The sequence below is a fragment of the Balaenoptera acutorostrata genome, chromosome 7 (assembly GCF_949987535.1).
Source record: "Balaenoptera acutorostrata chromosome 7, mBalAcu1.1, whole genome shotgun sequence".
NCBI lineage: Eukaryota > Metazoa > Chordata > Mammalia > Artiodactyla > Balaenopteridae > Balaenoptera > Balaenoptera acutorostrata.
The window spans coordinates 47450214-47474282 of NC_080070.1; the positions used below are offsets into that span (position 1 = coordinate 47450214).

A 24069-nucleotide genomic window follows, 5' to 3' on the forward strand; every position below is an offset into this window, starting at 1 on the left:
GGTTTCCGAAGAGAGAGAACTTATTTCATGCCTATTTACATTGACTTGCTAGTTTGACAGAAATAAAGGTTAGTCACAAAAGGCTGACAGAGAAGAAAATAAAAATGCAAAAAGAGATGATATGAGGGACAGAAGGTAAACTCTCCTTTTTTACTATTGTGACCAGGTCAGCACAATATGGAATTCAACAGTTATCAAATGCTGAAAGACACACAGCACCTACCTGGGTTATTGCGATCTCTCAAGTACTCACCTGGGCCAAGACACTTTCCATCTCTGATTTCTTCTCAGCAGAACACTTCTTATCAGACATCAATTTCTGTAAATGAGCTATAAGAACAAGTGTTAGTACATGTCAATTTCAATCAATGGGAAAAAGGACAATGTACTTTTGAGTTTCAATGTTGGGCAGGTAAAAAAACGAACCCAAGGATAATGTTCTTAATTTATATGAATCTATGGTTGATTTTACAGGGACAGTCATGATATTGTCTTGATTCTTTCCATGACTTAGAACTTCTAATTATCTGTATATAACTTTTTTTTTCAATAAGGGACTTGTTCTGTATACTTAAGATCTGTGTACTTTACTCTTTATATGTTATGTCCCAAGAAAAAATTTTAAAACTTGAGAGAAAAGTTTAATCTAAACCCTTTGTTTTGATCAATCCTACTTGAAAGTTTATTTATCTGAGATGAAGAACCATACCTTTCAATAGATGGTCAGCACGAAAACACTCTCCATTTTTTACATCTTTCACCATGAAGTCAGCAAATTTGTCTACATGGCCAGAAGTCCTAAGTTAATAAATGCCAAGCCAATTAGTCATTTTCATACAAATTAACACATAAACTTTACCTTATAAGACAATCTCCCTTCTATATACTTATCCAAAGTTTACATCTGTATATCTGAAAGATGGAAGCTCCCATATCTATTATGATATATCCCATGGTAGATAAAAATGTACACCAAAGAAAATTCTTCCTCAAATCTATTCCCACCCTCTCCCCAACTTCTTCCTCCCCTTAGGAATAAAAATACTAACTAGATTACACTTTTCCACAAATTGTCATAAAGTCTGTGCTACTTTGCAGAATCAATAAATCCATGCCTATCCCATTATTATTACTGATCTAAGCAAAGGCCAAAACCATGGGGAATTTGACTAGCCAAGACTTTGTGATAACTCAGTATAGACACTGAACCTTAAGGAAAGAGTTTTCTGCCACTGAAACCTGGTTGGACACTGGCATTCTCTCTGTACAGCTATTAGTGGGGCAAGTAGCTAAAGAATACGCTGTCCTGATCCGTCATCAAGAATTCACCTTGTTTTAATTGGCTGAAATTATTAAGAGAGAGCCTAAACTATACAAATAGCGAAAATTAGCTCTTTAACAGGCAACACTGAATGAATGAAGTGATGAGATACAAAATGTAAGAATTCCTCTTTCAGTTTCGTATTTGAGAAATCCTGACCTGCTTTCAACAATGTTGGTAGGAATAATCTAAATTTCTGCATTGAAACATCAATACAAATAGTAGCATTTGACTTAAAATACATATACACCTTTGCCCAGAGCTTCTATGAATTTATACTAAGGAAATAATCAGGATAGACATAAAAATTCATCTATCGGGATGTTCAATGCAATCAAACATCAGAAACAACTTAAATGCCTACACTCGTGCGCTAGTTAGGTAGATTATGGCACATCCATAAAAGAGAATACTATTCTGTCATTAAAAATACTTTGGGGCTTCCCTGGTGGCGCAGTGGTTGAGAATCTGCCTGCCAATGCAGGGGACACGGGTTCGAGCCCTGGTCTGGGAAGATCCCACATGCCGCGGAGCGACTGGGCCCGTGAGCCACGACTACTGAGCCTGCGCGTCTGGAGGCTGCGCTCCGCAACAAGAGAGGCCGCGATGGTGAGAGGCCCGCGCACCGCGATGAAGAGTGGCCCCCGCTCGCCGCAACTGGAGAAAGCCCTCACACAGAAACGAAGACCCAACACAGCCAAAAAAAATAAAATAAATAAATAAATAAATAATAAAAATAATAAAGGAATTCCTTTAAAAAAAAAAAAAACTTTAGAAGAATACTTAATGACATAATGTTCACCTATATTATCTGAAAAAAAGCACTGTGCTGCTAAACGCATATGAACTTAAAAAGACAGAAAGGATAAATACAACATTTTTAACATGGCTACCTGTGGGCAATGAGTATATATTTTCTTTGTTTTTCTTTATTTCCCAGATTTTCACAATGAACATGGGTAGTTTTTTGAATCAAAAAGTTACTTAAGTATGCATATTAAAGAATGCCAACCCTCAAAGTAGAGACCTTACTTTAAAACTGGCTCAGGGGTGAGCATGGTGCAATCAATCTCCAGAATCTGTTCCTCTTGGATAAAGTGCTGCCTCCAGGTCTGAATAATATTGTTTTTCAAAGCACATCCAACTGGCCCAAAATCATAGAGACCACTAACACCTGCAAAATATGAGAGGAAAATGGGTACTCTACCTTGTCACTCTGAACAAATCAAAGCAAGCAGATGTGAGAAACTGATACCTGTAAGACTTCACATACTCCCTAAAAATGTGTTCAAGACAACACTTCAAATCCCTTAATACTGAAGAGCCTTATTTCCAGCTAGCTGACAGAAGTAAAACTAAAATGGTCTTACTCCATTAACTGCAGTATTTCCATATTTGAAATTTCAAGTAGGATTAGCAAAAAACTAAAAACAAAAGTTCCTACATATGTAAGAAACAAAATGAAAAAGCAAATTATAGTTTTCTGCCATAGAAATTAGAAAATAATTTGCTGCATCAGCTGAATAACAATGATCTCAAATTTTAGCACCGAATTCTCTAATTTATTCTTGGGTATTTGAGCCACTATTTAAACCTCAAGAAGTTAAACATTTAGAGATCTGCTCAGACTAAAACTCAAATCAAGCTTCAGTGGCATAGTACTGAAAGTCTAATATTGTTGCAGTAATCATCTGTTAACTATGAAAAATATCAGTGAATTATACTGGTCTACATAAATTCATATAGTGTTCAGAAAGATGTAGAGATTTATCTGCATAGCCATGAAGAACGTTTTCTCCTGGCAGTCGCCATAATGAATAATCTAGAAACTATGGTTTACCACTGCCCTTGTGGGGAGCGGCACAGTACGGTCAGCCAGTGCTAGAATGGCCCTCTACTGTTCTCAGGTCTTCACTGGCATTTTAAGAAGGGTCTGATATGTACATGGACACATCAAACACTTAATATCTGGGCCTCTCCAAATTCCCTAAGTCTTAATGGAAAAATGCTATCTCCAAAAATAAATAGGGTTGAGGGAAATAAGAACTGATATCATGCCAAATGAATGACTCTAAACAAATGAAAGCAAGATATCTATCCTCTGCTTTGTGTGACCTGAAACTATTAGATATCAAGCAAGCTGTGGTTTTGATTTAAGAACAATATTAAAGCCACTAACAATACAATTTTTCTTTCTCTCATTAATCCCCTACCTCCATAAATAGCAAAAGCTTGATCATAGAAAAACCTCCTCTTCAGGGTATCTTCCATTTTTGCTCTGTCCACAACATCATCTTTGGGCTGTAACGCTAGCTCCTGTAAGGGATTTTTAAAGAGAAAATATGTGATTGAACGAGTGAGTGGGAATTTCAATTTATACATGTGAACTTATTTTATTCCTCAGCAGAATTCAGTATAAAATTTATCAGACAAGCTTTTGATACCCTTAAAACAATAGAAACCTTAAGGTTTTTTCCCCTTTGAGTTACAGAAAAGATACTTTTACTTAATTATTTAGGAAAGTATACGATCATTTCCAAGATTACAAGACTAAGCTTACTTAGATGCAGATACTGATAAGCATTATCTGAATTTTTAGTGGATCACTGTAGCAAAATAGCAACTTAAAACTCCAAACAGGAAATTCCCTGATGGTCCAGTGGTTAGGACTCGGTGCTTTCACTGCCGGGGCTGGGTTCAATCCCTGGTTGGGGAACTAAGATCCCACAAGCCATGCAGTGCAGCCAAAAAAAGAAAAAACTCCAAACGATTTCAGTTTGTTGATGGGACGTTTATAATTTGAAAAGTTTGGGAGCAGGTATCAGGTGACTAGAACTTCTCCTTAAAAGAAAATAATTTAAAACAGCATAACCATTATTTGCAGGTATAGGAGAATTCATAAAGAACACAATGCCTTCCAGGGAAATTCACGGAACATAATCAGTCTAGGATTTGAGTCTGGGGGGAGAAGGGGTAGGTCAGGGTTGAGGAAGGCTTTGTAGAGAAATTCTGAATTACACGTTAACCAGTCTAGGATTTGAGTCTGGGGGGAGAAGGGGTAGGTCAGGGTTGAGGAAGGCTTTGTAGAGAAATTCTGAATTACACGTTGAAAGGATGAGGAGTCTGCCGAGTAGAGGAGGAGGAGGAGAAGGCATACTGGATAAATAGAGATAAAGCAAATGTTACTTGTTCAGAAACTTTTCTAGGTCTCTCCTAGAGACTAAATACAGATAAACAATCCTATAGCTACTTACATTCCTTTTTGAGGATCCTGAGACTCACCTTTGCTTCCAGAACCCTCTTCCGGGCTTTGAGCTCAGCTACTGCTTTGTCTACATCGACCTGGGGTGCTTTATCTTCTTTCAGTTTTCGCACAAGATCTCCCTAGCCAACAAAGAGAATCTGTATTCACAACTGGTTTCAGAAGTCAAGAAAAGTTAGGAATGGGTTTTTAAGCATGCCTTTTAAAAAGTATCCATGTAAGAATGAGGAAATTCAAATGTTTATTATGTGAAAGGTCATTATGAGTAACTGTAGGTCATTGCCCTCAGCATTAATAATCTAGCAGAATATCCAAATACAAGTACATAAATAACTATGCTTGCAGGGTGATTATTACTGGTTTGTTTGTTTGTTTTCTTTGTGGGGAGGAGACAGATGGTGGAGAGAAAAGCATTGATAAAAAGTAAAGAGCAAGGGCTTCCCTGGTGGTGCAGTGGTTGAGAATCTGCCTGCCAATGCAGGGAACATGGGTTCGAGCCCTGGTCTGGGAAGATCCCACATGCCGTGGAGCAACTAGGCCCGTGAGCCACAACTACTGAGCCTGCGTGTCTGGAGCTTGTGCTCTGCAACAAGAGAGGCCACGACAGTGAGAGGCCCGCACACCGTGATGAAGAGTGGCCCCCGCTCGCAGCAACTAGAGAAAGCCCTCGCACAGAAACGAAGACCCAACACAGCCAAAAATAAATAAATAAATAAATAAATTTTTAAAATCATTAAAAAAAAAAAAAAGTAAAGAGCAATATAACTACTGAGAACACAGAAGAACCAATAAATAGACTATCCTCTCCTTGAATCCCTCTCCTTTCTTGCATACAAAAAAATGACTATCTTAGTTTTCCACTTACTTCTCTGACCATTTCTTCTCAGTCACTACTGGCTAATCTTCCTCTGCCCTTTATTGTTGGAATTTTTTCCTTGCTACTTTCTTTAGACTACTTTATTCACTTCCAACAACCCTGTACACTGATTTTATTACAGTAATGTGGTGGAATAGGCAATCTGAGAAAACAAACAAAACACTACCACATGGTCTGGGAAACTTCAAGATGAGAAATTAAAGTTATCAAATTAATAGAGCCCTTGGGTGCCCAAGAGAAGCAACTGCTCTCTAAAGGAGTAGACCTTCCATAGGCCTTTCAGGATTTTCACAGATTAGGGTTACCAAAATAATAAGCACTAAACTCAAAATTTAAAAATCCATGAGGAAAGAAGCCACCGTAAGTGAGACTCAGCAGAAATGACAAATAACAAAATTAGATCCCTTAAAAGTATTAGAACGACCAAATATACTTTTTAAATGCTCAAGAAGTTTAAACTAAAATAAAAGGAGGAATCAACAACATGAGCAAAGAACAAGAGACTATCAGAAACAATCAGCAGACTTGAAAAAGAGCCACACAGATCATCTGGAAATAAATCACTGAAATTCAAAACTCACTGGACAGTTTAAATAGCAGATCAGACATAGCTGAAGAGAGAATTAGTGACCTAGAAGAACGACCTAAAGAAATTATCCGTGGATAATTTCCATCCCATGGAATGCAGCAGAGAGACAAAGTTGAAAATACAAATGAGGTAATGAGACACAGAGAAGAGAATGGAAACAGGATAGATGTCCTCCTTATTCCCCTCTGTACTTTCGAACTAATTCCTCTTTTCTCCTTCTAAAACTCTAGCTCCTTTGAGGAGCCTGTCATCACCCTTTCCCCCTGTTGTTGATATTTTCCAAGCTCCTGCCTATTTTCCCTCATTCAATGACAGTCTCCCTCTCCTGCAATTCATTCTACTTTAGAATGTCCCAGTTAGGAGGTGAAAAAGCTGTTTAAAATGATCTCAACCTAGAGCCTAACTCTGCTTATATACAATGAGAAGAATTTTCCCAGTTTTAACATACACTGAATTCTCCAGGAATGCACCCAGGAAAATGTAATTTAAAGGAAGACTAAAATCAACTATACTTCAGTTTAAAAAAAAATAGGAAAATTGTACCTTGTTTTGTTCAGAATTTTACAAAGTTGTTATTATTTGAAATAAAAAACAAACAAACCATGTGACCACAGGCTATGCTGCTGTCCTATCTGAGTAAACAATACAGTATACCTCTATCAATGTGCACTTACAGCAACTGCATTCACAGTAAATCTACGTAGAGGTATAAGCGTCTGCTTAATTCAATATAACTTCCAGTGGAGTCATACCCCCAAATCTACATATTAAAATAATATTATTTTATTATAAATTACTTTTTATTTATTTGTATTACATTTAGAGCATTATGTGTACACATATCTTTCTTTAATTTATGTAGATATTTCATATGAATTTCATTACAGGGTAGTAATGGCGAATTTCAAAATATCTGGTGTAAAAGGGTACACTGGGTCTGATATAGTTGAGAACCATTGAATTGGTTCTTCCTCTCAATCTCTTACTGCATACAAATAAATCTGGTCTGTTATTATACTAGCAGTTTTTATTCTATTATCTTGACCTCTCTAGCTAAAGCAACATCCTCAGTCACCTTCTAACTTTATTTTAACTTGCTTATTACATGTATAATACCTGAAATCACCATATCAATGGATTGGCTTATTTATTTACATGCATTTTATCTGTCCCTGTCATTATAAAGCAGGCTCTTTTAAGACAGGAACTCTGGTATGTCAATTCTGGCACTCAAATATTTGTTGCCTGCTATCACAACCTAAACCTAGCACAACGCTAAGCACTTAGTACTTGGTAAGTATCTACTGGCTTATTCTTTACTCATTCAGTGGTTCTTTTCCATTCCTCTACCCGTCAGAACACTTATCTCATAAATGTTCACTAACAGTGCTTTTTGATGGGGATAAGAACCTTGTGAGGGTCTGTGTTCTGAAAAGAGAGTGGCAAGCAGTTCTTTTTGAATGTCTTAAAGAAGTAAGCAAGCAGTTCTTTTGAATACCCACCCTTATGTGTCAAGTATTGGCACTCCCATATTTTCTTTTGGAGCTTTTCAAAGGACACTGGGCAAGCAAGGCCACAAGTAGGTAAAGGTAAAGGTAGGAAGAATTTAAAATTTTTTAAATTAAAATTAAGTTTTCCTGAATCATTTTTCTGTCTCTTAGAGTTCAGGCATAGAATCAGGCACCCATACATTCAAGGATAGGCTAGCTATCAACAGAAGCAGTGGGAGAGTGAGGATTCCTACAGTGAGTTCATCATCTCTAAAACTCTCAGTGAATTAAGGAAATAATCGTGTTTATTCTGAATAATGGAATAATTAAAACCATGATTTAATTGTGTAAACAAAAGAATTGGAGGTGATCGAAACATGGAAAGTAAGTACTTAAGGATTCCTAATTTCTAATTATTTTCTTCCCTCTTTCTTCACCACCAACTATAGTGTGTGTGTGTTGAATGAAACCGATGTGAAACATCATCAATATTTCTAAATTACCTTTAAGAAACATCAACTAGAAGCTTAATTCCTGCATAAATTCTTACCATAAAGACATATATTAGAACTAAGAGTCTGTGATTATAAAGCAGAATAGTTATTAGGTGAGAAATCATTTCAAGGGATCTTTTTCATGCATCCTTCATATATATCATGATGCATATTCAGTTGGCCAAGGAAAAACAAAACATTTCCTCACCTTTTTAAGATGTTTGGCTTTACACATATGGGCCTAGAGGGTTCTTGTTAAGATTAAAAAATTAATTTCAGATTTCCAAGTTTTATAACCATTGACAAAAACTTCATAAACTTATCATTTGTCCTTTGTGGATTAAGCAACAGTTTTAATGGGCACTCTCAGTTCAGAAAATCAAAGCAGAGAAAAACCAAGGGCTCTAAAATTTCCCAAAATTGAATTTTATTATTGGCCACAAATACTATCAGTTGCTTTTTGAAGTGACAGTCTCACTTCACTCATTTTCTGGAAAATGAATGAATGACCAATACCCAAGACTGAATAACAATTTTTTGTCAAACATTTTAGTTTCATTCTTGCAACTCGAACAATCATAAGTGCTCTTCCTCAGACAATCATCATGTGTGGGTATGCTTTATGTATACTTCCCATTTAGCCACATAGAATATTAAAAAGATGTGTGCACAAAGGTCCGAATTTAATAAAATTAATAATTCTTATTGGGACTTCCCTGGTGGTGCAGTGGTTAAGAATCCGCCTGCCAATGCAGGGGACACGGGTTCGATCCCCGGTCCGGGAAGATCCCACATGCCGTGGAGCAACTAAGCCCGTATGCCACAACTACTGAAGCCCACTCACCTAGAGCCTGTGCTCCGCAACAAGAGAAGCCACCACAATGAGAAGCCTGCGCACCGCAACGAAGAGTAGCCCTAGCTCACCGCAACTAGAGAAAGCCCGTGCACAGCAACGAAGACCCAACGCAGCCAAAAATAAATAAATATTTAAAATAATAATAATAATTCTTACTGCTTTTTCAAGGATACTCTAAAGCAAAACTGAGGTTTTGTTTTGTTTTTTGTTTTTTTTAAAACGTGTGAGAGTGTGGCAGAGAATATAATGACTTGGCTTAGTATCCCTGACTTGATTAGTGCTCAGGGCCAGCAGTTCTACTCACCATGCTTTGCACCATCAGTGCAAATGTCAACACAGTGAAAAACGCAAATAACATTTTTAGTTTTATTATGAAAATGATTTTGACCTTGGAGACCTCCAAGAATTTGCAGACCACACTTTAAGAACCACTGCCCTAGAGTAACAGTTCCCAAACAAGATACTCCAGGACAAAGTTTTCACCAATATGCAGTGAAAGGGGGAAAAAAAGAAAAAAAAAAAGACAATGTATTAGACCTTTTTTCAAAGCTAAACCTGCTAAATATAAAAGACTGTTCTTTATTCTGAGTTATGGTCTGTCCTTTCTTTGGTATTAAAATACACTTTCTTTTATGAAATGAAAGGGGAAATAAGATGGTAGTTTGTTGATACATTTCCGTCAATCAACAAACCAAATCATTAAAAAACAGCATCCACGTACCATAGCAGATTGGGAAATTTATATGAAATACATATTTATCTGAAACACATGCCACTAACAAGACCAGTTATTAAGCACCTTAAAAAATCCCACTCCAAGGATGTCTTCAACTGCACAAACTTCACAGTGGAAATATGTAGAATGAGTAGAAGTGACCATGTGTCTCATTTCCTCATATAAGCAAAAAAACAAACCAAAAAAAAAAAACCAAGAAAAAAAAAACAGTTTAACTAGATGATCTTTAAATTCCCTTCCAATTGATCCTGGAATCAGTGCGATTCAAAGTTCCAGGTAGTTAACTAATATATGTGTGGTCCTGGAAAATTACGGAAAAAAACAAAAACTAACTTACATAAACTAACTTACATATTCAAAAAATACCTTGAAGTACCAAAAAACTAACAATCAAGCCAACGTAAACAATACACAAGATAGTAATAACATCGGAAGGCTATTCCATCATCAAAGTTTACTTCAGTTAACTAGTTCCACAGTCTTACTACAGATGGATAATTTGCACTGCAGTTCCAGGCTAACGTGGCAGAGGGAGGGGTTTGGGTGTATGTTTTTCCAAATTAGATGTATTCTCCCTTCTAAAGTGAAGTGGAAAAAAAAAAAAAAGTTGAGAGTTAGAGAAAAGACAAAGGAACCACACCTAATTTCATTTGGGGAGGGTGGGTGGAGGGAGATGGAGAATAAGCATTCACAGCGCTTTGGTATCAAGAATAAAGAAAAAATTAAGCCCATAGTGAAATTTCAAAATAAAACACTACTGAATCAGTCAGGCTCAAACTAGAAAGAAGTAGATAAAGTGGCAGAATTTGCCGAATTTTCGGCAGCTCTGCCCCAATGAATTATTTCCGAGGGAGGGATCCACCCTCCATAGCTAAGGCAAGTTATTGCATCAGGCGCCCGTGCAGGAGAAACCCATTCGGTGCTCACTACTAGGTCATCAATCCTCGGGGTCCTATTCCGAGCTTTTGGCTCTACCTGACTGGATGTGAGAATCCCTTTGAAATAACCTTTTCCTTGTCCTCTCTAAACCCTGATATTCATGCAGTGCCCTAGGAAAAGGAGGCCTGTATTAAAACACCAAGCTCTCCAGCCCATGAAACCTCCCTCCCTTCCGCAAAATCAAATTTCAAAATGTTCCATACGAAGGATGGCTGACTTCACCGAGTCACTCAGGGACATTTACAGCTTCCCACGTTTACGATCTGAAAGCTCACTCATTCTGGAGAACCCAGAAAAGGTGACAGAAGCGAAGGACGATGAACTCACATTATTAGAAAAGAAAAAAAGAAGTTCAGCACCTCCCCACATCCACGTTTCAACTATTTTTATTTCCTCAACGGACCATTCGGCCAACTAAGCACCGAATGAAGGAAGATGTCAAGGAGGAAACACTATTCAAAGCATCCTGAAGATTAAAAAACAAGAGTCAGGCAGTAAGAAGAGAGAACCCGCAGCTTCGGCTCGTAATTGATCAGGGAAGAATTAGGAATCTCGCCACCCAGGAAGCACAAAGAACACAGCAGGGACTGGAAATCTTTAGTTGAGGCTATTGAGCTAGGACAGGAGGAGAAGCAAAGGGTCACAGATGCCAGCCCCATCGGAGAAGCAAGTGGTACGGGCAGTAACAAGGATTGGGAAGGGAGAACAGATCGCATGAGGAGGGAGGCAGAATGTCGAGCGATCCGAGGAAGTCACCCCAGGAGAGGGGAGGACAGGGGTCCACCGGAGGGAAGGTGGCCGGCGCACGCGGGGACTTGGGTCCAACGTGGGGTGGGCGAGGAAGATGCCTAGAAACCAAGTGCTTCCAGAGAATGAAGGAGAGGGATAATCGGCGAGGTGGACCGGTGCCCGGGGAAGAGAGAGAGAGAGAGGATGAGAAGGAGGGGACCAGGGAGAGGAGAGCCGGGGCTGAGGGGAAAGCGAAGAATGCCGGTACCTGCTGGCGCACCGCTAGCCTGAGAGGTGCCAACACCTCCTCAGCCCCCGCGCCATCCATGCTGCTCCGGGAGGCGGCAGCGGGGAACGAGGTCGGGGCGCGGGCTGGCTTGCTGATGGGCCGGCAGGGCAGAAGAGGAGGCCGGGCCGGGAGCCGGGGCGGCGGCGACAGCAGCAGAGCGGCGCGGGCGGCTCTAAGCAGCGCCGGGCGCAGAGAGGGCATGAGACGGCTGCCCTGGGAGGTCCGGAGGGGGCGGCGGCGGAAGCGGCGCGCGCGGCCGGGCCGGGTGCATGATGAAATCGCCGCGTAAACGCCGCGGTGCGCGCGCAGCCGCACATTCCCCACCCCCGACGCGGCGTCGGGTCGCCACCAGCCGATTCGACACAAAATCCCGGAAGGACCCGGAATCCCTCAGAGCCCTTAGAGGGCTTGCCCCACCGTGGGCGCACGGGAGGGTTACGAGGTCCCAGGTAGACCCCCCCAGTGAACAGGTTTGCACGATTATGCGTCAGTGGGGCTTCAAGGACGCAGCTCCATCCGACACATGCTGACCGAAACTCATGAGGACCTTCAGAGCACAGGCTTGTTCAGGGGCCCTGACGCTCTGGCTCACCGACGGGAGTACACACTTCTGTTTGTGTTCTTTCGCCCCCTGGTTCTTAAAGGCTCATTAGACATCACATCAGATAAGGACTTAGACTCAATATTGCTCAGCTCAGATGATCCTCCGATAAGGAAACAGATCAAGAGAGGTTAATGATTTGCCCACCTTCACCCATCCATGCCTTCCAATGTAAAGACAAAAGTTGGGGAAAGGAAGGGGAAGAATGACGGGCTTTTTGGAGATCAGTGCTGACCAGCCTTTGAAGGGCGAACAAGCTTTGAATCAGCAGAGATGAGGAAAGGCTGGGAAAAGGTAATGTGCCGGAGAGTGGAGATGAGCGTCCAGGTGCCTGGGATTCCCTCTGCCTGGCCTTGCTTCAGCTGACCTGCCTCTTGTAGTTAGGCCCCCGCTGATGGACCCTCCGGAAATGGCTTCTTCCCTCCCTTCTGCCCCAAGGGAGGGTTGGCTGCAAAAGCTGGATTCCCTTTCTACAGAGGGAATAGAAAAATAAAGAATGTACTAGTTATAGAAATAGCATTGCACACACCCACCAGAATGCCTAAAATGGAAATGATGGAAAGTACAAAGGGATGCTCTGGGACTCTCCCACACAGCTGAGAGGAATGTGGATTTGTACAGCCACTTTGGAGACCTCTTTGACAGTAGCTACTGAAGCCAACCATACACACCTTATGGGTGACCAGCAGTTCCACCCCAGGAGTATACAAGAGTAGACAAGCTCAACAGAGTGAAGTCACCTTTCCCAGACCTGTGAAATTTCATATTACTTCTCTTCTTGTTCCGGTTTGTGGTTCTGGAGAAGTACACACAGTTTACCATAAGCAGAGCAGGTACAGAAGAACCTTCTGCAATATTAAACAATTTGTATTTTTAAAACTTTTATTTCAAGATTTGATATTTACTAATCAGAATTTTTATTTGGCTTTATTTTAATAAGTAATTTTAAACATTTCAATTGAAGTATAGTTGATATACAAGATTATATAAGTTACAGGTGTATGAGACAGTGATTTACAATTTTTAAAGGTTATACTCCATTTAGTTATTATAAAATATTGGCTATATTCTCCGTGTTGTACAATATATCCTTGCAGCTTATTTTATACCTAATAGTTTGTACCTGTTAATCCCTTGCCACTATATTGCCCCTCCCCCTTCTCTCTCCCCACTGGTAACCAATAGTTTGTTCTCTATATCTGTGAGTCTATTTCTTTTCTGTTATAGTCACTAGTTTGTGTAATTTTTTAGATTCCACATATAAGTGATATCATACAGTATTTGTCTTTGTCTGACTTACTGCACTTAGCATAATACTCTCCAAGTCCATCCATGTTGCTGCAAATGGCAAAATTTTCATTCTTTTTTATAGCTGAGTGGTATTCCAATGTAAATATGTACCACATCTTTATCCATTCATCTGTTGATGGACATTTAGGTTGCTTCCATATTTTGTCAACTGTAGATAATGCCACTGTGAACGTTGGGGTGTGGGTATCTTTTCGAATTAGTATTTTTGGTTTACCCAAAAATTTTGGTATACCCAGGAGTGGAATTGCTGAGTCATATGGTAGTTCTATTTTTAGTTCTTTGAGAAACCTCCATACTATTTTCCACAGTGGCTGCACCAATTTACATTCCCACCAACAGTATATGAGGGTTCCCTTTTCTTCACGTCCTTGCCAACATTTGTTATTTGTATTCTTTTTGATGATAACCATTCTGGCAGGTGAGAGGTGATACCTCATTGTGGTTTTGGTTTGCATTTCCCTGATGATTAGCGATGTTGAGCATCTTTTCAAGTGCCTGTTGGCCATCTGCTTTTCCTCTTTGGAGAAATGTCTATTCAGTTCTTCTGCCCATTTTTTAAATAGGGTTGTTTGGGTTTTTGTTTTTTTTTTTTGATCTTGAGTTGTATGAGGTGTTTATATATGTTGGATATTAACCCTTTAACAGTTATATCATTGCAAATATTTCTCCTATTCAGTAGGTTTCTTTTTGTTTTGTTGATGGTTTCCTTTGTTGTGCAAAAGCTTTTAAGTTTAATTAGGTCCCATTTGTTTATTTTTGCTTTTATTTCCTTTGCTTTAGGAGACAGATCCAAAAAAAATATTGCTACAATTTATGTCAAAGAGTGTTCTGCCTCTGTTTTCCTCTAGGAGTTTTGTGGTTTCTGGTCTTACATTTAGGTCTTTAATACATTTTGATTTTATTTTTGTATATGGTGTGAGGGAATGTTCTAATTTCATTCTTTTATATATAGCTGTCTGATTTTCCCAGACCATTTATTGAAGAGACTATCTTTTCTCCAGTGTATATTCTTGCCTCCTTTGTCATAGATTAATTGACCGTAAGTGTGTGGGTTTATTTCTGGGCTCTCTATCCTGTTCCATTGATCTGTCTGTTTTTGTGCTAGTACTATGATGTTTTGATTACTGTAGCTTTATAGTAAAGTCTGAAGTCAGGGAGCATGATTCCTCCAGCTCTGTTTTTCTTTCTCAAGATCGTTTTGGTTTTTCAAGGTCTTTTGTATTTCCATACAAATTTTACAATTATTTGCATTTTTAAAACTTTTATTTCAAAATTTGATATTTATTAACCGTAATTTTTATTTGGCTTTATTTTAAAGGTAATTTTGAATTTATCTTAATAGTTTTCAATATGAAAAGCGATTAAAATTTTTACACATACTCTTAGTTACATTTTTATGTATATTCAAATTCTGTACACTTTGAATATAGTTACATATTTTTTAAAATTCCTTAGGTCAGTAATGTCTCATCCATGTTCATGTGAGGATAGTCTCATCCCTAGTCTCCAAATCTATCCTTTCCCCGCTCCAGTTCATCCTCCCCACTGCTGCCTCAGTGATTATTTCTAAAAGGCAAAGCTGTGCTTGTTGCACCTCTGCTCAGGACACTCCATTAGGTCCACATGGCCCTTAGTAGAATTTCCTAAATGGTTTTCCTTAGGAAACTACTTCTGCAAGACAGTAATAATGGCTTATATTCTTTGAACGCTTACTAAGTACCAGTTAGTGTTCTGAGTTATCTCGTGTAATTTACTCACCAATCCAATGAGACAGGCTACATAATAATTCCCATTTTACAAATTCAGGATTCAAGACACTAAGATATTAAACAGCTATGGTCACACAACTACTGAGAGTGGAGACCAGAATATGAGGCTGGGGCATGGAGTGGGGGGGAGCGGCAGTTTTGCCGTGCAACTCATGAAGCTGGTGAAGCTTTCAATGAGCATGGGAAACTGCTCATTTGGATGCACTCTCTCAAGGCTCTGGAAGAGGCCCTAGCACTGTCTACACATGGTCATATTTTTTTCTTTCTTTATTAAAGTTCTTTATTTGAAGGAGTGAAATTTACATTGTAATGCACAAATCTTAAGCATAGTTCAATGCATTTTAACAAAGGAATTCCCACTTATAACCCACATCCCAAACAAGATAATGAGCATTTCCCTCACCTCACAAAGTTCCCTCCTGGGCTTTGTTAATACCCTCTATTGTTTTGTCCATTTTCTATTACATTGATTTCTACTTTTATCTTTATAATTTTTCCTTTTACTTAATTTGGGTTTAAATTGCCCTTCTTTTTCTGGCTTCTCAAGGTAGAAACCTAGATAATTTATTGTAAGCCTTTCTTCTTTCCTAAATCAAACATTTAAAACTATAGATTTGCCTCTAAGTACTGTTCTAGTTGAATCCCCAAAATTTGATTGTTGTTTTTATTTCCATTTAGTCCAAAATTCTAATTTTCCTTATGATTTCTTCTTTGACCTATTAGTTCTTGAGAGGAGCATTATTTAACTTCCAAATAGTTGGGGCTTTTAAACATATCTTACTATTTTTAGAATTACTTTCTAGTTTAATTCCTCTGTGGTCTGGGAAAAACTTTTGAAATTTGCTGACTCCGATCAGTTTTATGACCCAGCATATGGCATACCTTGGTGACCGTTCCATGCCTTAAAAAGAATGTGCATTATGCAGTTGTTATGTGTAGTGCTTTATAAATGTCAGCTAGACAAGGTGGTTCATGATGCTGTTCAGATCTTCTTCATTATTAATTTTTTTGTCTACTGGTTCTATCAATAACTGAGAGGATGTTAAAATCTCTGACTATGATTGTGAATTTGTCTATTTCTCCCTTTAGTTCTGTCACGTTTGCTTTACATATTTTGAATTTATTCAGCACATACACATTTGTAAGTGTTACATCTTCTTGCCAAATGACATTTTTGTTATTAAGAAATGTTCATCTCTAAATATACCTCTTATCTTTAAACCTATTTAGTCTCACGTGAGTATAGGCACTCCAGCTTTTTTATGATTAGTGCTAATGACCAGTGCAGAGCTGAATCCTCCTACCATAAGCCAAGTGAGTGAGCCACCTAGGAAACAAGTTCCTAGCCCCCATCTGGCCTTCAGATGACTGCAGCACCAGCCAACATCTTGACTCTTTACTATGTACAGAAGAGCCAGGAACCTGTCATACAGTCGTTTGATAAACATTTACCTTTTACTTGAGACTCAGAGGTCTCCAAGGCTTGATTTTCTGGGTCTTCTTCCCTTAGGTGCAGGCAGCTCTAATGGGGGCTAAAGCAGGGAGATGGCCTGAAAAAGATTTTAAATGAAGGGTGAGTGAACACACACTGTAATCCAGCTGATCTAGCTTCCTTGATTCTCTCTCACTGACTTTCTTTTCTGGCTCCTGGGTCATTAACAATGTTTTGCCTCAACCTCCAGCCTGCCTTAGCAAAGATTTATTTCAGTTTCTGTCCTCTAAAAATAAGGAGGCAAGGTCCCTTGAAACCTGAGTGAAATTGTCTATGGCTGAGGCAGAGTAGTTTATCATCAGATTAATTTCTATTTTGATTTTACTGGTGTAGAAGCATCAGGAGGAAAGAAAACTGCTTCCCTTTCCTTCCCTCCTTGATTCCCAGAGCATAGTTAAAGGAAGACTTTTATCTTCTAACTCTGTTAAATTAGGGGGCATGGGGAAAGTTGCCCAACCAGGGGCTTGGAAAGTGAGGAGCAGAAGTGGCTAGAGTGGCAGGATTTTCTCTGAGACAGGGAACCAAGGTCTGCGGATCTCAAGAAACGGAGACCAGCAAGTGTTCCGAAACACCGCTCTGGCCACAGTGCCAGGGTCTCGGTGAGAAACGCTTATGCAGCACCCCTAGGGAGGCTGGATCCAAGTGCCAGGACTCCTAGCCTTTGAAAGGATTCCTGTGTTCCAGCTTGGCATGCAAGTGACCAAACGATTGGCCTTCAAGGGACTTCTTAGGACTTGTTCAGTGAATATCCCAGCAGTGAGACAGTGGCCTCCCTGAATCTTCCATGCTGCTTAAAAACCCTGGCACCTGTCACATAGTCATTCAGTGACATTTACAGAGTGCCTACTAGGTGCCAGACATCGTTCTAGACACTGGAGGGACAGCAGTGAACACGGCAGACAGACTCTCTGTTCACAAGGAGCTTAGGTTCTTTGGGACCAGACTGGCAAGATAAAAATGAGCTGATTAGTAAATAGTTTCAGACAGTGATAGACTCTAAAAATAACAAAGTGGAGAAATTGTATAGAGCATGATCTGGGGTAAAGGTGGTCTGTAGATAGATGGTCAGGCCTCTTTCAGGAGGTGACATTTGAAGGATATAAAGATGACAAGGAATCAGCCATGAGAAGATCTGAGGTAATAGCATTACCTACTTGGACTGTGTAAAGAACAGTAAGAAAACCCACGTGCCTGGAATGTTGTGAGTGAAGAGGAGAGAAGCATGAAATAATATCAGAGAAGTAAACAGAGACCAGATCATATAGACCTTGTTGGCCATGGTTAAAAAAAAAAATTATTTATTTTCAATGCAAAGGGAAGTCATTGAAACATTGGAAGCAGGGGAGTGAATGGTCTGATGTGTCTTTTAAGATGATCATTCTGGCTGTGTGTGGAGATTGGGCTGAAATAAGACAAGAGTGGAGGTGGTGAGACCAGTTAAGAGGTAGTTACCCGTAGTTGCCCATTAGATTGCCTAGATCAGAATAGTAATAGTGGTGATATTGAAAGGGGTTGGATTTAGGAAATATTCTGAAGGTAAAGCAAATCAGACATGCTGTAGATTAGTTGTGTCGGAGGATGAAGGACAGTCAAGAAAAGCAAATAATAAAGATGGACTTGTAGATATTTTAGCCTGAGCCAGTGGGGTAGATTGTGGTGTCATTTCCTGATGTGGAGAAAATTGGGAGACGTGCAGGGTTCCTGCATCAGAGGAAAGGGATCCAAAAAAGAGAACATAGATTAGACTTGAGGAAGAACATGGTGAGGAGGACAGAAGAAGCCTTCAGATGGAGAAAGTGAGAGGCAGACACGGCGTGAGGTTAAGGAACCCCCCCTTCTGTCGGTGTCTATTATTCTGTGAAGGGGGAGGTAAAGTCATTTGTTGAATATGAAAGGGAAAGTTGCGGGGCTGAAATGTTGAAGAGGGTGGAGAAGGTTTGGAAAAGCCCTTGTGAAGAACAGTAGAGTAACCCTGTCGGGGAAATGTGGACAGGAGTCAGGCCAGTACTGGAGGCCCAACCAAAGGCGGAGACTGTTATGAGTTGAATTGCACCTCCCCCCAAAAAAGTATGTTGAAATACTAACCCCTGGTACCTCTATATGAAATTAGCAGGTTCTGGGATTACCCAGAGCATCTTTTGTTCAAACAAGTCTGGTCCATCTTCACCACCTGGGTTAAATGACCCCAATGAGAGTTGGGGTGGTCACAATACCAGGGAGTAGTCTCCTGTGCTAGACTGAGTCCTCCAAGATGCAGACACCAAGATGGGATTGAGTGTGCAAGGATTTTATTAAGGGAAACACCTATGTGAAAGGAAAGCAGGAGGAAGCCAGGGAGACTGGAAGAACCACCAGACCATGATGCAAGTCTGACCCCGAGGGAAGGAAAGAGGGAGTAACAGTTGGGTGACGCATCCTAACCTGCCACATAGTCTAAGGAAGGTTCAGCAAAGCCCCTGGGAGTTCTGGAACGAAAGTTGACAATACAGGAGTCGGCTGTACTTCAAGGAACCAGCTGCCTTAGTGCATCAGCTACACTGTCACTGGCAGGGAGCAACCTGTAGGAGGCGTGCTTTGGCGCAAGCTCTGTCATGGATTCCAGAGAGCAGCAGCTGCGGTAGGAGGTCTGTGAGGTGTATTCTTGTGTATTCTTGCCACATCTCCCATCAGATCACCGTGTAACCCAGGTTTTTCTTGTCCTTTCTGGATCCTTTGCGGTCTAGCTTACGGAACGTGACTAAAATTTACTGTACACCACTTCCCAGCCTGGCTTAGGAGAACTCCTGTGTGCCATCCTCTACGCTCTTCCCTTTTCTGCTGATTGTCTCTCGATGTCCATATGTTAAAGACGGCAGAGCCTGGTCCCTGAGTGACTATGTGGGACAGAGCCCCTCGCCCCAACCCTTTCTGATAAACTCCGTGAACTGTTGACACAAGCAAAAAGTAAGTTTCCATTGCGTTTGAGCTATGATACCTTCTGGCCTGTTTGTTAGAGCAGTAAACTTGCCCTGACTACTGTGCTACCACTGGGCCACGTATGAGAAAGATGGTCAGGGCATCTGGGACACAGGAGAAGGAGGGAGAGGGTAAAAAGAGCATCTGATTTACAGAAGTTCTGTATGTACATGACTTCTTAGGAGTATGGGGTTAGGCTATGCTGGGATCACTGACACAGGCTGATGGGGAATCATCCAGAGTGAGTGGACTGACTGGCGGTCCTGGTTCTCTTCGCCGGGTCAGTATCTGTCCAGCTTTCTGATGCCTGTACTTGAAGTAAGGTGCCCACCTTCTTTGCCTTCTCCTTCTCTGGACATTTTTCCTCCAAGCTCAGCTGTATGCAGACTTCCCAGGAGCCCCACCCACCCTGGCTTTCTTCCAGCCCGCGCCTCCAGGATCCTAAGAGATGCTTCCCAGACCTTGGTGTGGGAGGGAGGCGGCACATGTCTGGTCCCTGTGTGGCCTTAGACAAGGCCTTTCCCCTGTCTGGCCTCAATCTCCCCCACTGAAAAATGGGGGAACTGGCCCTGCTGACCTCTGGCCCCTGACTGTGTTTACTGTGGGTTTGTGAACTTGTGACTTAGGGAGACAAACCCCTAAGAAATGGAAGGACAGCAGATTTCCCTCTGCCCAGCAGAGGGGAGCATCTCCCCACAAACCAGCAGCTAAGCAGAGTGAGCGCTGTGACAGGCCTATGCAGGCCCAGCCTTCTGGGGCCTTCGTGCGGGAAGTAGCCTCTGAGCCAGAGTTCTGAGCACCAGAGACCCAGGCCCCAGAGAGTGACCACAGGGAAGCCCTGGAGCCCCTTCTCAGCCCTTCCTTAAGGCATCCCGACCCTCTACACCTGTCCTGCAGAGAGAGGGTGGGTCAGTCCCTAAATATCAGTGGGGCTCTGGCTTTGCCAGTTAGGTGGGGAGGAGAAAGCTTATGCAAGCTGGGAAGACAAGACAGCAAAACCAGACAAATTCACCAAAGCTAGTGGCTACCTCTAGGTTGACACGTCTCCAGCTGGACGGGACCTCAGACTCCCAGTTATGGTTTGAATTGTGTCCCTCAAAAAGACAAGGTCACCTCAGAATATGACCTCATTTGGAAATAGGGTCAGGGCAGATGTAACTAATTAAGTTAAGATGAGTTCCTACTGGAGTAGGGTGGACCTCTTCTCCAGTGTGACTGGTGTCTGTAAGAAGAGGGAAACACGGGGGGGGGGAAGATGGCCACGTGGAGATGGAGGCAGAGATTGGAGTCATGCTGTCAGAAGCCAAGAAACACCTGGGGCTGCTAGAAGCTGGAAGGATCCTTCCTCAGAAGCTTCAGAGGGAGCACAACCCCACCATCACTTTGATTTTGGACTTCTAGCCTCCAGAACTGAGAGATGATAAATTTCTGTGAAGCCACCCAGTTTGGGGTACTTGGTTATGGCAGCCCCAGGAAATAATACACGCCGCCCCACATTCCTGGGCAGAGGCTGTGCATCCACTCCGTACCACCTCTGCAGCAGACTTTGTTCCATATGCACAGCGCTTGCTGTCGCTGCCATTGGTTTTAATTCTGAATTTTTGTACCTTTAGCTGGACCGCTCCTCCGAGTGCCTCACCTGGCACCTGTGAGCATTTGAGCTGCGGTCCCTGTTCCACATGTCGCTGGCATCTGGGAGGGGGAAGCCCTCGGCTGCCCTCCAGACCCCCCTCAGCATGAGCTGTTCATTCCGTCCCTGTTTCCTGTCCACACGGGGCAACTCTGACCCAGAGAAGGTTTTTACGTTGCAAAAATCTGCGTCCCTACAGCTTCGGCCCAGCAGTCCTTGCTCTGTCCTAGGGCCACTCAGAACCCTCTGCTCCCTCCGCCTTTAGACATTTACGCACAGGAGGCTCATCCCCTTAAAAGTTGTCTGGTCCCCGGTCCCTCAGAAGGTCCTCAATGCTGTGGTTTCCTGACGGTCGCCTCACCTGGACAAGCTCCAGTTGTTAAACTTCTCTTTGTGGTTAGGGACCAAGACTAGACACCATACCCCTGGTACATGTTCTAACCAGAGTCAAGAGGGCAGGAGCCTCACCTGCCTTGTTCTGAACTCAGTACCTTTGATGATGCAACCTGAGACCATCTGAAAGGCTGTGACCATTGTGACTCTAGGGGAGAGGTGAGGGATGGTTTGTTCTCTGGTCCGAGAACACTTCCACAGGCACAGGGGTGTGGTGTGAGGATGGTAAGCTGCCTGCCAGCGGGAAAAAGTGGTATCTATCTGGGTGCTCCAGACAGAATTCTTTTTTTTATTGGAGTATAGTTGATGTACAGTATTATGTTAGTTTCAGGTGTACCGCAAAGTGATTCCATTGTGTATATATATATATATATATATATTATTTTCAGATTCTTTTCCGTTATAAGTTTATAAGATACTGAGTATAGTTCCCTGTGCTATACAGTAAATCCTTGTTATTTATCTATTTTATATATAGTAGTATGTATCTGTTAATCCCAAACTCCTAATTTATCCCTCCCCTCACCTTTCCCCTTCGGTAACCATAAGTTTGTTTTCTGTGAGTCTGTGTCTGTTTTGTCAATAAGTCCTTCATTTTATTTTTTAGATTCCATGTAAAAGTGATATCATATAATCTTGTCCTTCTCGGTCTTACTTAACTTAGTATGATATCGTATAGGTCCAGTTATGTTATTGCAAATGGCAATATTTCATTCTTTTTTATGGCTGAGTAATACTGCATTGTGTATATATACCACATCTTCTTTATCCATTCATCAAGACAGAATTCTTGATTCTGAACTTGACATCTTTTTCTCCTTTACCCTCCAAATATAGTTCTTGACTCTTTTATCTCCAAACCTCTCTAAAATTTGTTTCTTCTTTCCCCACTGCCTCCATCATTCCTTACCTGCATCCCTGCAACAGGTTGCTGTCTTCAGACTGGCCCCTTGTAATCCTTTCTCCTTGCTACAATTACAGTGAGCTTCCCAGTTTGGAAATATGGTCATGTGACCTATACATACACACATAAAACCTACCCACGACTCCCCTTACCCTTGGGGTTAAAATCCATTCTCACCATAGCCTACCTCTCAGCCTCACTCTAGCCAGTCCTCGCTTGCCCTCTATGATCCAGCCTTACTATCCTGCAGGAGGCATGGTCTTTCACCTTTGGCCTCTGCACATACTCATATCTCTACCTGGAACATTTTCTTTCATCTTCACTGCCCCCTCACCCCCATCATGTCCCTAATCCCCTTAGTCCTTCCCACCTGGCTTATGCTTCATACCGGGGAGAGTTCTTGGATACAAACAAGATCCCATTCAGGCTAGCCCAAATGACAGGACACCTACTGGAGGGACATCCGGGAGTCTCAGTGGGAGCCTGGGGGCCAGGCTCAAGAATGCTCAGACCTGAGAGAGGTCTGAATGGCCAAGAAGCAGAGAGTTATTAGTCAGGAATTGCTTCTGGCCGCAAGTAACAGAGACGTGAAAAACAGGCATAATAACACAGTGCTCTATTTTCCTCTCATCTAAGAAGAAGCCCAAAGGTGACAAGTCCAGGGCAGATGCGAGGCTTGAGGATATTGGCGCTGAGTTCTTTGAGCTTCTCTTGACTTTTCCAGGGCGAGTTCAAGATGGCTAGTGAAGTGCCAATCACCAGGCTCACCTCTTGGGCAGGAAGGATGAAGAAGAGATAACAGGACGTGGGCAAGCATAGCTGCCTCCCTCTTCAGGAGCCCTCCCCGCTCAACAACTTCTGCTGACATCCCGTTGACCAGCACTGGGTCATACAGTGTGATGTTTAATTTTATGTGTCACCTTGGCTAGGCCACAGTGTCCAGATATTTGATCAAACACATCTGGATGTGGCTATGAAGGAATTTTTTAGATGAGATTAACATTTAAATCAGTTGACTGGGCTTCCCTGGTGGCGCAGTGGTTGGGAGTCTGCCTGCTAGTGCAGGGGACACGGGTTCGAGCCCTGGTCTGGGAGGATCCCACGTGCCGCGGAGCACCTGGGCCCGTGAGCCACAGCTGCTGAGCCTGCGCGTCTGGAGCCTGTGCCCCGCGGCGGGGGGGGCCGCGGTGGTGAAAGGCCCGCGCACCGCGATGAAGAGCGGTCCCCGCACCGCGATGAAGAGTGGCCCCCGCTTGCCGCGGCTAGAGAAAGCCCTCGCACGGACCGAAGACCCAACACAGCCAAAAATAAATAAATAAATAAATAAAGTAGCTATAAAAAAAAAAAAAAAATTTAAATCAGTTGACTTTTGAGTAAAGTAAATCTCCACCATGTAGGTGGGCCTAATCCAATCAGTTGAAGACAGCCTTTA

The 24069-nt window shown here is 41.8% G+C and overlaps 1 protein-coding gene and 1 long non-coding RNA gene across 2 annotated transcripts in view; one reads left to right on the forward strand and one right to left on the reverse strand.

Moving 5' to 3' along the window:
- The window catches only part of GARS1 (glycyl-tRNA synthetase 1), a 41681-nt gene extending 29835 nt beyond the window's left edge, over nt 1–11846 (reverse strand). Inside the window, exons 1-6 of the mRNA XM_057549630.1 lie at nt 11562–11846; nt 4604–4705; nt 3535–3637; nt 2354–2495; nt 710–798; nt 254–330 (exon numbers count right to left, since the gene is read on the reverse strand). Coding sequence (XP_057405613.1) covers nt 254–330; nt 710–798; nt 2354–2495; nt 3535–3637; nt 4604–4705; nt 11562–11783 — 735 coding nt within the window. The 5' untranslated portion in view covers nt 11784–11846. The remainder of the gene's footprint in view (nt 1–253; nt 331–709; nt 799–2353; nt 2496–3534; nt 3638–4603; nt 4706–11561) is intronic.
- Nucleotides 11847–11917: 71 nt separating this feature from the next.
- Nucleotides 11918–24069, forward strand: part of LOC130708559 (uncharacterized) — a 57131-nt gene continuing 44979 nt past the window's right edge. Inside the window, exon 1 of the long non-coding RNA XR_009008783.1 lies at nt 11918–13016. This is a non-coding gene — a long non-coding RNA (uncharacterized LOC130708559). The remainder of the gene's footprint in view (nt 13017–24069) is intronic.